Genomic DNA, 15,877 nt, shown 5'->3' with positions numbered 1-15,877 from the left:
TAACCGCATAATTAAATATAGTACTTTTAACATGTTGCTAGAAGAGTGGTCATATTAATAATATACTTCAATGATTTATTTATCAACAAAAAGGACCTTTTTGCTTCTGTTGTTGTTGTTCAGTTGCTAACTCATGTCCGACTTTTTGTGACCCCATGAACTGCAACACACCAGGCTTCCCTGTCCTTCACTGTCTCCCTGAGTTTGCTCAAACTCATGTCCATTGAGTCAGTGATGCCATCCAACTATCTCATCCTCTGTCGCCCCCTTCTCCTCTTATTCTCAATCTTTTCCAGCATCAGGGTCTTTTCCAGTGACTTGGCTCTTCAAATCAGGTGGCCAAAGTATTGGAGCTTCAGCTTCAGCACCAGTGCTTCCAATGAATATTCACAATTGATTTCCTTTATGGCTGACTAGTTTGATCTCCTTGCTGTCCAAGGGACTCTCAAGAGTGATGCTTTCTGACTGCACCACAGCTCGAAAGCATCAATTCTTTGCACTCAGCCTTCTTTGGGGTTCTAAATGCTCTCAAAAACAATACCCTTCTAACATCCTAACACTAGAAATATAAGTTAATACTGACTTAATCTGGCTAAAATAATAGTGATTTCATTCAATATAGCTCTAGTCCCTCCCTTCCTTTGTGCTATTATTGTTACATATACTATATCTATGTATGTTATAAACCCAATGCTACAGTATTATAATTCTTGCTTATATAATCCTGTCTATTAAAGTAACTAAGAGAAGAAAAAATACTTAGCTCACCTTTTATATTTACCATTTATGATGCTTTTTATTTTTTCCTGTGGATTTCAGTTATCCTCTGGTATTATTGCCTGAAGAACTTCCTTTAGTATAAGGTAAGTGAATTAGCAAGGGATTCTCTCAGTCTGTTCCTTTGGAATGTATTTATATTACCTTCATTTTTTTAAAGGACAGTTTTGCTGGATATGGAAATCTTGATTGACAGGTCTAGGGTTTTTCCCCCTAAGACTTTGAATATGTCTTTCTGCTGCTGTCTGGACTGATGAGAAACCAGCCATTACTATATTTTTATTTCTCTTTATATGATGAATTATTACTTTCTTGCTACTTTTAAGATTTCCTCTTATCTTTGGCTTTCAGCCATTTAACTGTAATATGTCTAGGTGTGGATTTCTGTGTTTCTACTTAGGGTTTGCTGGTCTGCTTGTATCTGTAGATTAAATGTTTTTCATCAAAGTTAAGAACTTTTCAGCTAGTGTTTCTTCAAATATTTTCCTTGCCTCTTTGTCCTTTCCTTTTCAGACTCCTAATTCAGGTTTGTTGGTATGCTTGGTATTGTCCCACAGATCTCTGAGGATTTGTTCTTTCATCTTCATTTTTTTTCTTTCAAATTGTAGAATTTCTATTAATATATCTTCAAATTCATTAATTCTTTTTATTGCCATTTCATATCTACTGTTGAGCCATCTAGTGAGTTTTTTATTTCTCTATTATACTTTACAACTCCAAAATTTTATGTGGTTATTTTTATAGTTTGTGTTCCTTGATTGAGATTACTTATGTGCAGTCATTATTATAATTTTTTCCTTTTAACTCTGAACATGGTTTTCTTTAGTTCTTCATACATGTTTTAATAGCTGCCTTGAATTTTTTAAAATCCAATAATCAGGCCCACTCAGAGTCAGTTTTTATTAAAGGACTTTTTCTCCTTAGTGTGCATCTGTTTTGATTCTTTATAAATTTCTCTGAGGGCTTCCCTGATAGCTCAGCAGGACATTTTAGATAATACAGAATAGCAATTCTGGATTCCAGTATTTTTCTCTGAGGGTTGCCTTTTTGTTGTTTTTGCTATTATTTTTGTCTGTTTGTTTTAGTAACTTTCATAGATTTTTTCTTCCGAATTTGCCTACTCTGTAAATGTGGCCATTGATGTCTCTATTTTGTCTTTCATTCTTAATGTTCATGTTCTTGCCTGGTTTCCATGAGGTCACCAGCTTGGTCTGCTTACCTTCGTTAGCCAGTGATCAGAAAGAGGTTGTGCTTATATACCTCAAGCCTACAAGGTTTCCCTCATTTATTCATGGCCGTGTATGTGGGCTGGGAGCCCATGCAACTTTCGTTGACGTTCAAGTCATCATTAGCTTTTACTTTTCGTCAGGCCTTCTTGTATCTCCCTTGCACATGTGCAGGTCAGCCCTGCTGGCAGCTCTGCTATTGGTTCTCTAGTCACTGGCTCCACTCCCACAAAACCTCCCTGTTGATGGAGCCAGGTAGGGGGTGGAGCTGGTATGGGAGTATTTCTAGGCAAGAAGGTTGCAGACTGTCTCTGTGTCTAACTTAACGTTCTAGCAGCTTTTCATGAATTTAAAAAGCTATCAAAATTTTTATTTGCTTTTGGTTAATTTTCACATCCCAGAAATGATTGTTTTTTTACAATTTTGTCCTGTTTTATACCTGTTTTTCAAGGTTTGTTGACCTCTATGTCATCCTGCTCTAGTTAGAAGTCCACTACTATAGTTATTTATTAATAAAACTTTTCTCAAAAGATTACAAAATATCCCTTTTTATAATTCCTGATGAGATCAAACATCTCCTTACCTGACTTTTTCAAACCAAAGCATCTTACCAAAACAATATAATTTTTATTTTTAAAATACTATTTAAACATTTTATTTTTAAACACAGTCATTCATTTAAATATATTTTGTCCAATTATACAAGTTCTTAGTTATAGTAAAAGACAAAGTATTTCTTAGGTGGTCAAACCTGCATAAACAAACTATCCAGGCTGTTCTAAAAACCCTTCTAAGGCATAAAGTGAAAGTGTTAGTCACTTAGTCATGTCCAACTCTTTGCTACCCCAGAGACTTAGCCCACCAGGCTCTGTTGTCTATGGAATTCTCCAGGCAATAATACTGAGGTGGGTAGCCATTCTCTTCTCTGGGGGATCTCCTCCACCTAGGGGTCAAACCCAGGTCTCCTACATTGCAGCCAGATTCTTTAGCATCTGTGCTACCAGGAAGCAGCAAAGCATGAAAGTCCCTATTATTTAAAAAGGTGTTTTGCGCAAGCATTACTATGCATTTTATCAGCATATAACCTTAAATACTAATGTAACTGTTTTATGTGAGGAAAAATGAATATTAAAATGTTGTAGATTACTGAAGTGTTTTTGAAGTGTCTGAGCTATTATTTTAATTTAAATTCATTTAAATTATTTTCCATTAATTTGTCCTATCAATATATTGATAATTCTAGTGACTATATATACCACTGGGCTTCCCTGGTGGCTCAGATTGTAAAGAATCTGCGTATAATTCAGGAGACCTGGGTTCTATCGCTGGGTCAGGAAGTTCCCCTGGAGAAGGGAATGGCAACCCACTGCAGTATTCTTGCCTGGAGAATTCCATGGACAGAGGAGACTGGCAGGCTACAGTCCACGGGGTCGCAAAGAGTTGGACACAACTGAGCAACTAACACATTAATATACTGATAATTCTAACTGCTATATATACATAGACTTTTTACTAATTCAGACTTTTCCTATCCTTGGTTATAATTAGTTATCATATGTTTCTAAACATTTAGATACTAGTCAGTGATGTTTTAACTATGCTGTGTAACTACATAGGAACTTTTTATTTTTAGATATTGAAATTGGACTTTGTTGTAGGGTATTATAAAAACATACTTGAGTCATATTATGGATGTCTAGGTGTTGTTATTCTTAGCTATTTAAATATCAATAAATTGAGTAGTAATAGCCAACTAAGTGCTTATTTTATGTTAGGCACTATCTTGAATGGTTTTCTGGCATTTTTTTCATTGAAGGATCACAGTCAATCTATGAGGTATATGCTGTCATTAGTCCCAGTTATCAGATAAGGAAACAGAGATATGAAATGATTAAGTGGTTTGCCTTAGCTCAATTTTTAACTACAGATCCCAAGCCTGCTCTTATCTACTTGCTATATGGAATGAGCAATAGATGTGATTCAAGTCCAGGTCTTTACTAAGCAGCATCTAATGAGCAGAGCTGCAAGGTGACACAGGCCAACATCTGCTTAGAAAATGACCCTCTGAACTTTAACTGTTTCTGTATATCTTGGAGATGTCTTATACACTGATATGGTTATTCTTTGGAGATCTTATAAAGGTTAGGCCACAGACCTATTATAAGGGAGAGGCAAGGTCTTGTCTATGTGATGAAGCCATGATTCATGACAGTTTCCAGCTCCTCAAGGAGACTGAACCATGAATGGTTAAGATTTTTGGAGGACACTCTTGCATAGTAATTGTGAGTGCTTCCATCCACCATGCAGGCCAGAAAGGGAGAGCCCAGCCAAGATCTCTTCCTAGTGTCCCCCATGCTTCAAATGCACCTGTGAAAGTGAAAATCACTCAGTCATGTCTGACTCTTTGCGACCACATGGACTATATAGTCCGTGGAATTCTCCAGGTCAGATTACTGGAGTGGGTACCTTTCCCTTCTCCAGGGGATCTTCCCAACCCAGGGATCAAACCCAGGTCTCCCACATTGTGGGCAGATTCTTTACCAGCTGAGCCACAAGGGAAGCCCAAGAATACTGGAGTGGGTAGCCTATGCCTTCTCCAATGGATCTTCCCGACCCAGGAATCGAACCAGGGTCTCCTGCATTGCAGGCGGATTCTTTACCAACTGAGCTATCAGGGAAGCCCTCAGATGGGCCTGAGAGCCCCAGTATTATAACACTCTGATCTTTTAGAGCCCTGTTGTTCTGTGTGTTTGTTACCCTTTCAGTATTCCTAGGCTTTCAGTAGAGTCTTGTTTGCCTAGTTCATTCTACCTCAGCTACATGAAGCCTGGGCTCAAGTGTTTAAAGTTGGAGAGTTCCCCCATGGAGTGGCCGTGATAATCAAGGGCTGCCAAGCGGGGAATGCATCCTGGAGTAGTGGAGACTGCATGATCAAGCTGCCTCTCTGCTTTGTGAGTGTTCCATGCAGCGCTCTCCTGGAGGCCTAGGTTTCATTTTATTAAAGAAGGTAAACGTGTCTTCACAGATTTGGTCACAGCTCTTCATTTCTTCCATTGGTTACTAAACAAGTAATCCAAGAAGAATTTAGACTAAATTTAGCCTTTTAAATCCTAGCTCTATAAACAGCAATTATTTTTAGTTCAGAATAATTCTAAAATTCTTTTGCATTTCCTCTGCACATTTCCTGTACTGATTTCCCTTTATGGTCTCTGCATTTGTCCAGTTTCTCTGCACAGTTGGATTTTTCTTGCCATCCTGATCTCTGTTTAAAGATCACCTCTTCAGTAAGGCCTTCCCTTTCACCAAATCTGAATTATTACCACCAAAGTTGTATTACCTTGCTTTGTTTTATTCATAGCATATATTATTATCTAGATTATCCTATTTACTTATTTGTTCTATGTGTTTACTGGCTATCTCCTGCACTGGAACATAAGTTCCATGCAGTGAGGGACTTGGTTTATCTTAGAGTGATCTCTGTAACTATTGATAGATCCAGAACTATTCCTGGCAGGTATGTAAGAGATGATCACTAGATATGTGATGAATTAATAAATATTAGTTTAAGGCCAGTAAGGGGAGCCAGAATCAAATTGGACATGAGGACTTGGTGATAAGCATAACATATCTGGGCTGTGGTCACAGTGTCAGGTTAGAAACAGGAATGAGGGGTAGGAGAGAGCAGGAGAGTGGGGGCTTGAGCTCTGTGTGTAAATCAGGACCCTGGGCAGAGATATCTGGAGGTGGCCCCTTTAAGGAGACATACTCGTCCTCCAGCCTACTTGCAATGAATAACTCAGCCCTGCCACACACACACACTCATCTCTCCACACCCAAGGTCACCCATACACGTACCTCCTATTTATTGTGGATAGGTGTGTTCACTTGTGCACAGACATAGTGGAGGATGTAAGGTATAATTCTTCCCATGGAGAGCTCTGAGTTCAACTTCTCCTCGGACTGGCTGAGGAGAGAAGCAGCCAGGGGAAGAAGCCAGGCAGCCCTCAGTCCAAATCCAGCCTACGGGCTTGTTTTATTTGGCCCGCACCATATTTTTAACAAATGGTGCCAATATTTAAATTTAGGAGGTTTTACATAAAAATCTGGATGTCTAGGTTATTTTGACAAGTGGGAAGACCTGGCACAGCAAGCGTGCATTCCACCTGGCACACATGGCCGGAGCAGAGTAGCAAGGACAAGCTTGGCTGGGCGCACTCTCCAGGTCCACGTGGCCCTTGTCACTGGCTGGTGCATTTCACTGCCTTTCCCCTTCACGTCGCCTGCCTGGTCTTCATAGGTGGTTGTCTTAGTCTGTTTGGGCTGCTATAGCAAAATATCACATATCGGGTAGTTAATATACAATAATTCTCGAGGCTGATCTCAACCTGAGATCAGGTTGAGATCTCCAGCCCTCTATCATCAGGCCCTTTTCCAGCTTGCAGATTGCTCACTGTGTGCTTACATGGCAGAAGAGGATAGGCTAGCCCTCTGAAGCCTCTTTTATAAGGGCCTTCATCTCATCTTGAGGGCTCTTGACCCTCACTTGCATGACCTAAGCACTTCCCAAAGGCCCTACCTCCTCCTACCATTGCACATTAGGGTTTCAACATATGAATTTGTGGGACCCAAACATTCAGATCATAACAGTATTGGAATTTGTGGTCTCTGGCATAATGGCTAATGCACAATGTAAGCAACTGATAAATTTATCAACAAAAACTGTTTTCAGGTTGGTCAAATTTATGCATAGATCACTCACCACATAGCAACCATCTTGGGATCCCCATTGCTTACCACATGATGTCTACATCCCTAGTCTGCTAGCAGTCCGACCTGTATCCTATATCCAATCATTCTCTTACAAAGGCAGTGGGGTTCTGCCTTATGGACTTGGAACTCATAGAAACAGCTCCATAAGCTTGGGAGAGACAAAAGGAGAGACATAGATAAGCAGAGAAACTAAGGGAAAGAGAGAGACAGACAAGAGCAGTACAATTTAAATGAAAGTGTTAGTTGCTCAGTTGTGTCCGACTCTTTGCGACCCCATGGATCGTAGCCCACTAGGCTCCTTTGTCCATGGAGTTTCCTAGGCGAGAATACTGGAGTGGGTTGCCATTCCCTTCTCCAGAGGATCTTCCCAACCCAGAGATCGAACCTGGGTCTCCTGCATTGTAGGCAGATTCTTTACCATCTGAGCCACCAGGGAAGCCTACAGTTTAAATAGTGCCAGTCATTCCCCTCTTCCACCCTGTCCTTTACCCTGTCTACTCACTGGTCATGTGCCTGGATGCAGTTAGGCCTGAAAGAATTAACATGTTGACAAAATTTAGGTAAGAAAATATATGAGGACTTCCCTGGTGGTCCCATGGTTAAGAATATGCCTGCCAATTCAGGGGACATGGGTTTGATCTATAGTACAGGAAGATTCTACATGTTGTGGGGCAGCTAAGCCTGTGTGCCACAACTACTGAAGCCTGCGAGCTCTCAAGACTGTTCCACAAGAGAAGCCTGCAGTGACAAGCCTGCGCACTGAGATGAAGAGTAGCCCCCACTTGCTGCAACTAGAGAAAGACTGCGTGCAGCAATGAAGACTCAGTGCAATCAAAATACTCATTTAGAAAAGGAAGGAAAATATGCGAATAATTTTGCTTCCCTTACCACTGACTGTTGCTGAAGCTAAAACTCCAATACTTTGGCCACCTGATGCGAAGAACTGACATTTGAAAAGACCCTGATGCTGGGAAAGATTGAAGGTGGGAGGAGAAGGGGACGACAGAGTATGAGATGGTTGGATGGCATCACTGACTCAATGGATATGAGTTTGAGTAAACTCTGGGAGTTGGGGATGGACAGGGAGGCCTGGCGTGCTGCAGTACATGGGGTCACAAAGAGTCGAACATGACTGAGTGACTGAACTGAACTGAGCCATTGACAAACAGGTGAATGAAATGCATTGTTCAAATGGTCAGACTTGAGTTAAAGCTGAAGAATAATTATAGGCCAAAGGAAACACCAGCTAAAGAACGAGATAAAATGTATCTGCAGTTTGTATTGAGTGCCATCCTCTATCAGTAAATAATTTCTTCTCACCAACCTTTTTCTCATGTTTGCATTATGAATTATATTTTAAACTAGGAATCGATCTATATCTTAATTTAATAATTTGAAATTTATTTTTTAATAATTTGAAATTTAAAACAAACTTTTATCTTAAAGGAGTAGACCTGAGTATGGATTTTAACTTTTTCAAAGTAATTCACGCCAGCAATCCTGGGCCAACTCTGATTCTTCCAGGAGCATCCGATACTTGGACAACCCTTTTTTGTACTTCATCCCTGCAAGACGAGTGAATTCATGACTCCTGTGTTAAAGAATTCTCAAAAAATCAATAGGTAAGAAATACCATCAAGACACATTGGCTTCAGTCTTATTTTAAAAGTATAAATCCTTTTATGTGATTCTAAAAGCTAAACTAAAAAAGAGATATTCTTTGTAATAATAATAATGGCTAACATTTATTGAATTTTTTTTACTGTGTTTTAGGCATTATTCTAAGTATTTCAGATATATTAACGCACTGGATTTCTATAACACCCCTGTGAGCTAAGTACTATTATTTTACCTGGTTTACAGAGGAGGAGGCTAATGCACAGAAGGCCTAAATAACCAAGGTCACATATCTTGTTGAGCACACCCCAGGCACTCTTGCCTCCGAGCCACACTCTTCACCACTGCACTCTGCTACCTTAGCTAAAGCTGTCAGATGGGTCAAACTGGAATCACTGAGGAAAGTCAAGAGCATCAGTGCCTTGACCCTCCCTCCCTTAAGCTGCTTCAGTGGGGGCTCCTCAGCCTCTTTGGCCCCCAAGTCCCTGTCTAGCAACAGATTGGCATTTGAAAATGCTGAGATTCCAAGTGACCAGTGCACATCTTTGAAGAAAGCCTAATTTCTCTGATTGTTGGTAAATGATTTTCTACTACTCAAACAACCACAGCGGAAACAGTTTTCTGTGTTTCACTTACTTCCCAGGAATGTCAACTACATCACGTCGTGGCTGAGCATGGTAGGGCCAGCTGTCGGGCTGAATCTTCCTCTGAGTTATGCCACAGCAGCCTCTCAGGAGGAAGGCAATGTCAATGGACAAGGTAAAAAGAGAAGCCTGCACTCCACGTTTCCTGTTGCAGAGATCCTGGGTCTCTTTTGCATTTGGCTGTGTCCCCGCTGCTAGACCCAGCATTTTCTAAGTCTGCTTTCACCTCTGACGGGACACTGATTTGTCTGTTTTATTTTCCAGACAACCAGCGTCCACTCATTTAGGAAGCTCTTGCCTTTCCTGTAGTAACACTCACCCAACCACAGAGCTGAGTGGTTTTATTTTAGAATTGATATTCTTGAAACAAGTCTTTACTGCTCAGTTAACCTTCTTTCATTTTCTTGGCTTTTGTCTTGTTCTTTAGATTCTTCTATTGAGCGAAAAAGCTTAGAAGAACACTGAGAGTTTATGCGGCCGACCCTGGTTTTAATGGGGCCAGTATGGTATGAGATTTCAGCTCACCGAGATTCTGACGTGGATTTTTTTGCCCTTGGAAGTAAATGTCTGCAGCAACTGATATGCTCTATGTTTAGAAGAAACACGGCAAAGACACAAATTACTAAAAATAGCAAAAAAGAGCTCTAGCTTGGTAACAGAAACAATGACATCATCAGGGCACTTCCAGGTTCTTCTGTCATGTCTCTGAGGCTCGTTCTCTTGAGCTTTGATTTGAGAATAACAAGATACCTCACAAGGTCGCTGTGAGAAACACACGAGAGCCTCAGTGTGTGAGAAAGTATGGGAAAGTATTAAGCAAATATTCATTAAATGGTCGCCTTTCTTATACTTGATTGTCATTCACTAGTCTGTCAATAAGTTTAATAGTAAGGTATTAAGATGAACCATGGAAAGTTTGGTTTGGGGTTGCTGTTTCATTTTTCATTTTAACTTGCTAAGGTCTTAAACCAAGAGAAAAACATAATCACCTCTTTAGAGCAACTAGATTAGTGCCTGTCAGTGAGGGACGCACTTTAGAATCATTTGAGGATCCTTCTCAACTATAGGCACTGGCCACCTGCTGGAACTGCCCCTCCAGGTGATTCTGAGGTACCTGCTCCTAAAGAAGTTCTGCTCTGGATGTAACTTTTGAGCTGCATTTATTTATATTGTTTTGGTCTCCCAATAGGCCTTTTCCAGTTCTGGGCACATAACTGGACTTCAAGCTAGACTTACTTCCTAACACTGTCCAGGTCTCACCCAAGAGACTGGCTAGCAAGGCATCTAGGAGGCACCTGGAAAGGCAGCCCACTTGCAGGGAGCAGTTAGCATGACGGGATTATCTGCTGGCGAATCACAGAAGGCCCTGCCATCCCTGTTATTCTCTAGGTTAAGGGCTGCACTCTCAGGCAGGGAGCAAAAGTAGAGAAGGGGTTAATTCAAATTGCTGGAAAAGCTAAAAGTAAATTTTAAAATGCTGAGCTGCACATATTCATGCTGGTATGAGAGCCTGCTTACATGCTTGCTGGGCATTTTGGTATTTACCACTTAACATCTTTTCAACTTCTGCAAGGGATTTTTCCTCCCCACTCTCCCTAATGTAAACACAGATTTCTTAGCAAGTCATTTCTCAAGCCATGTCATTTCTGGGATTTAAAAAAAAAAATGTAATAAGGTGTCATGTGGATGATGTACTCATCTGGAAATATTAGTTGTCCTTTGTGAACAGATTCTGAGGTGATAGTAGTCTGTCAGCTTGGGAGCAGTGTGTAGTTTCCTTTTTTTTTTTAATTTAAAATGTTTTTTCTCTGATTGATAAAGATCTGAAAATTCATCACTGGTAGAAAAAAGTTCTGAAGAGCTCCTCTAAGGTTGTGGAGACCACCCTCCTCAGTTAGGTCCTTCTCCTCAAGCAGTTCTATTTCTTTTCAGAATTTTTTTCACTTAAACTTTTAATTTTGGGTTGATAAAAATTTCCTTTTTTAAAAGAATGCAGTAAAATAACAGACTGTTATCCCAACAGTCATAAAATTAGAAAAATGTTTTGTCAAAGTAACAGTTCTTTCTCTGTAATATGAGAATTTCTTCCCTAAGGGCTTCCTGTCCAGCTAATATGAAGGCAGAGCTCCTTGTCAGCAACAAGACTGGTTACAGCTGCTGCAAGCCAGTCTCCTAAACTCCACTTCTGTGTGATCTTAGTAAACCCCTTTCACCTCTCTGATCCTCACATTCTTCATCTGCACCATGAGGAAGCTCAGCCATGTGACTTGTGAGGCCCACCCAACTCTTGGGTCTGTGAAACTGGGAGAATTCCAGAGAGCTGAATGGTGGGGTTGGTTTGCTACTAGCTGCATTGCTTGAGCTAATTTTCTTAATCTCTTTTAGTCTGTTACCACTTCTTTTTTAAAGTCCATAGTATCAACCCCACTCACCTAACAAGGGCACAGAGATCAAAATGGTAAGTATGTCTAATGTGCTTTGTAACCAACACAGTGCCTTGTGGAGTCATGTGAAGAGGGGATAATCAGCCTATTGAGGCATCATATCTGCTCCCTCCCACCTCAGTTCTGGCCTGACTCCTTCCCAGGCAGGTGATCAGCCACGCCTTCTCTGCCCATAGCCTATCTGACCATTACTTATGCTGGTTCCCACCTGGAAGTGCTTCCTTCCCCATATTTCTACCCAATTCTCAACCTGCTCCATGTGATTCACTCTTTACAAAACCATCTCTGACCCCACAAGCCCCCACTAGGGGACTTCCTCCTTTGCTATCACTGTACTTAGTCACAGAAGCATGTAACTGTCTCCTTTTCACTCTGACTTGATGGGCAGTGGCTAACTTACTGAGCCAGTTTTGGGGGGTATGTTGTACAATGGCATGCACAGAAGAGTCGCTATCTGCCCTGTAAGTGATCCGGGGCCTGCTGTCAGTCTGGGGACCCGAGTAGGTGGGGTTTTTCTTTGAGTGACCGTTGAAGGGCAACAGGCTGTGCTGATTATCAGGTACTAGCCTACAAGCTACAGATTACAAAAAAAGAAAAGAAAAGAAAAAAAGAAACTACCATGCTGCATCCAAAATGTGTAAGGTAAAGAGGAAAAAAAAAAAATCAGAAGTGGGTTTTTGCGTCCATTTCTCCCTGGATAGGTATAGTTTTTCTTAATACTCTCAGTGTATTAGGAAATGGAGAGCTGCTAGCTTTTACATAATTCAGAGAGTTGATACTCCAGTGAGTTGGAGTTTTGGGGGGATTGAAATTTCAGAGTAAGAATATGCAGATATTTGCTTGGGCAGATACTTACTGAGTTCCTCGTATGTGCTGAGCCCTAGGCTAGGTGGCAGGGTAGCAGATGGAGAGCCTTGACTTGGCTCATACAAATGCCCAGTCCAGTGGGGAAGACAAACAAGAGGAAGACACAGGGATGGCAGGACGTGTGCTGTGGCAGAGGCGTGGAAAGCAAGCATCAGGAAGATTCGCAGAAAAAGAATATGAGTAGAGTTGTGAAAAACTTACTATTTAGCCAGGTCAAGAATGGAAAAAAGAAAGACCTTGAAGGTATGTGTGGGGAAGTGGTAAAGAGAGACCTGGCAAGCAGGACTGGGGCCAGGTCTGGAGGAGCCTTTATTGACACACCGATGATTTGTATTTGGCCTGAGAACCACAAAGAGCTGCTGAGGGAATTCAAGTAGAGCAGTTAAAGTAATCACATTTGTATTTTAAAAAGAACTTGTATTTTTAAAATGACTAATCACACGTACACTTTGTCCAATTTTTCACCAGCAGGTACTGGCCCACAGACTTTAGAAGATATAAGAGTGTGGAAAGGGCCAGGAATATGTCAAGGATGATCTTTGATTTTTGCCTAACACCGTTCAAAGCAAAACCTGCCAGTATCCTGAAAAGTTTGAGTTCTGACTTACTGTGTTACTGGGGGCAAGGCACTGCACCTCTCGGAGCCTCTGCTTCCTAACATATTAAATGGAAAGAAGGGTATTAGATCAAGTAAAACCAGTTTATTGGTTTATGACCAGTATTTTTTATGAAACAGAATATCTCAAGGAAAAGCAGTCCCTGTGTTTCCTTTACCGTCACAATGCTATCAGACTCACAGCACATCTGGCACTAGATGTGGGTTTTCCACACATTGGACACATCTGCAACACCAGCTAGGTGTTCTCCAGTTCAGTTCAGTTCTCATAGCGTCTGCCTTAGGTTAGTAACAGCTCCTCCAGGTTAAATGCTCAGTCCCACAAAACTGCCCCGCTTGAGACACTTGCAGGTCCCAGACTGTCACCCATATTTCTAACTGGGCAGCTGTAAGTCAAGGTTCCCATGACTTCCTCCTTGGGTTTCAGTAATTTGCTGTAATGACTCACAGTGCTCAGGGAAACACTTGTGCTTATCAGTTTGTTATATAACAAAACATGATAAAGGATACAGACGAAGAACTGCTCAGGTGAGGTCCAGCAGGATTCCAAGGGTAGAATTCCTGTCCCCATGGAGCTGGGGTGCACCACCCTCTTGCCATATATAGATGTGTTCACCAACCTGGAAGCTCTTTGAACCATGAACTTTTGGCATTTTTGTGGAGGCTACATAAGCATGATCAATCATTAACTCCACTTCTAGCCCTTCTCCCTTTCCCAGATGATGGAGGGTGGGGCTGAAAGTTCCAAGCTTTTAATTATGGCTTGGTCTTCCTGGTAATCAGGAAGGTCCCTTCCTGAAGCTATTCAACCAAGAGTCAACCATTAGCACAAAGCCACTCCTATCACCTAGGAAATTCCAAGGCATTTAGGAGCTCTGTGTCAGGAACTGGGGCAGAGACCAAATATTGGGACAAAAGATGCTCTTCAAGCTTTTACCACTTGGGAGATTTCAAGAATTTTTGGAGATCTGTCCCAGGATCCTGGGGGCAGAGACTAATATATATTTTCTATTATTTCACAAATACATGGAGAAAAAATACGTTGCACACAGTGAGGGTATCATTGTTTTGTGAAACTTTGATTTCAACTAGATGCTAGAAAATCTGTGCGTGTGTGTGTGTGTGTGTGTGTGTGTGCGCGCGTGCGCTGGTTTTGATGTAAATGTAGCTGTAACTCCAGGGAGCAGACTGAAGATTTTATTTGAAAATTTGTGGACAAATAAGCTCCCTTCTAATTATAAGACCTCTGCTTCCCTTCTTATACTGCTGACCTGTAAGTTGCTAAAAGTTGTTTTAGAAGGTATAGTAAATACTAACTGTTAGCTTGCCCATGACACTGGGCTATGATGCCATGGGCACTACTTTGATATGCACATAGGTTCCTGAAGGGTCCCTTATAGATTTTTATAGGATTTGTCTGTAAAAGTGCTTTCGCATTTTTAAGTCTTAAATTTCATAGTGTGTTCTTTAAAGCAGTTCTGTAAAGCTCTTGTTCTTTTAATCTGACTTTTGTGTTGTCACTTTCCTGCACTGGAGAAGGCAATGGCAGCCCACTCCAGTGTTCTGGCCTGGAGAACCCCAGGGACGCGAGCCTGGTGGGCCGCCATCTATGGGGTCCGACATGACTGAAGCGACTTAGCAGTTTGTGTTGTCAATAGCGACATCTAGTGATAAAAGAGCCCTATTGCAAATACCTTGTATTCTAGACAGAGCTGAAAAATGATTTTAGAGATCACCAAGTCCCATTTTATAAATTACTAACGCAAACTAGAAACGCACTTGTATTTGTACATTCGTATAAACTTTACATGAAAATAAATAAAACCTGTGGCTAGGTGGTGATTTCTTGGGTTACTTTAAAGCTTTTCAAATACCCAGAGGTCTCATAGTTACAACTATGAGGCAGAAATTAAAGCAGGCTTAACAGAAAATCATAGTTCAGTATATTTACAGTGTTTGGTGCATTGGTATTTACATGTGCCTGCCAGATCTTCAGGGTTTAGTATGGTGGTGGTGGTTGTTTAGTCCTGATGGGATTTCCCAGGCAAGAACACGGGAGTGGGTTGCCATTTCCTTCTCCAGGGAATGTTGCCAACCGAGGGATTGAACCCACAGCTTCTGCCACGTCTCCTGCATTGTCATGGGATTCCTTACCCCTGAGCCACTGGAGAAGCCCTAGTATGGTGCATGCGTGCTAAGTCACTTTATGTCTGACTCTTTGCACCCCTATGGACTGTAGCCCACCAGGCTCCTCTGTCTGTGGGGATTCCCCAGGCAAGAATACTGGAGTGGGTTGCCATTTCCTACTCCAGGGGGATCTTCCCAACCCAGGGATCGAACCACGTCTCCTGCATTGCAGGCAGGTTCTTTACCACCTGAGCCCATCAGGAAAGCCCATAGTACTCAATAAATATTTGTGGAATGGTTGTGTATGTGGGTGATCACTGTCCCCGGGGGAAGCTTCCCATGGCCTCCTTTGTGCAGACACTGAGGACTGGATCTGCTTTGCTCCTGGGAACTACTACCCACTCTGTCCTTTGAGGTTTCTTTCCCTTGTTACCAGCAGCAGAGTGGGATGAGGTTTTTGCAGCCCTTTCCTTCAGCAGATTCAGAGAGATTCAGAGAGCAGATTCTACCCAAGCCCTTTCCTGAATGTTTTATCTTGTTTTTGTTTTTTTAAAACAAATTCACTCCTTGGGGCGGGTGTCGCAAGGCATGTGGGATCTTAGCTCCCCAACCAGGGATTGAACCCGCACTCCCTGCATTGGAAGGTGAAGTCTTAACTGCTGGGCCACTCAAGAAGTCCCCCTTTCCTGCATATTGATAGGGAGATGGTTAAATAAAATGTGATAGTGTACAGTGGGGCTTCTCAGATGGCACTAGGGGTAAAGAACCCGCCTGCCAATACAGGAGATG

At 41.6% G+C, this 15,877-nt stretch overlaps 1 protein-coding gene across 3 annotated transcripts in view; it reads left to right on the top strand.

Moving 5' to 3' along the window:
* The window catches only part of ATG10 (autophagy related 10), a 277,175-nt gene extending 262,142 nt beyond the window's left edge, over positions 1-15,033 (top strand). The window contains exons 6-9 of one of the 3 annotated variants that reach the window (XM_005683389.3): positions 8,298-8,395; positions 9,034-9,149; positions 9,462-9,540; positions 12,817-15,033. In XM_005683389.3, coding sequence (XP_005683446.1) covers positions 8,298-8,395; positions 9,034-9,149; positions 9,462-9,499 — 252 coding nt within the window. In that variant the 3' untranslated portion in view covers positions 9,500-9,540; positions 12,817-15,033. Of the gene's footprint in view, positions 1-8,297; positions 8,396-9,033; positions 9,150-9,461; positions 10,686-12,813 lie in introns of those variants that run through there. The other 2 variants (XM_005683388.3, XM_005683386.2) reach the window with 2 other exon arrangements.

Source organism: Capra hircus, chromosome 7 (genome assembly GCF_001704415.2).
Source record: "Capra hircus breed San Clemente chromosome 7, ASM170441v1, whole genome shotgun sequence".
Lineage (NCBI taxonomy): Eukaryota > Metazoa > Chordata > Mammalia > Artiodactyla > Bovidae > Capra > Capra hircus.
This window is presented reverse-complemented; position numbering and strand designations above follow the sequence as displayed.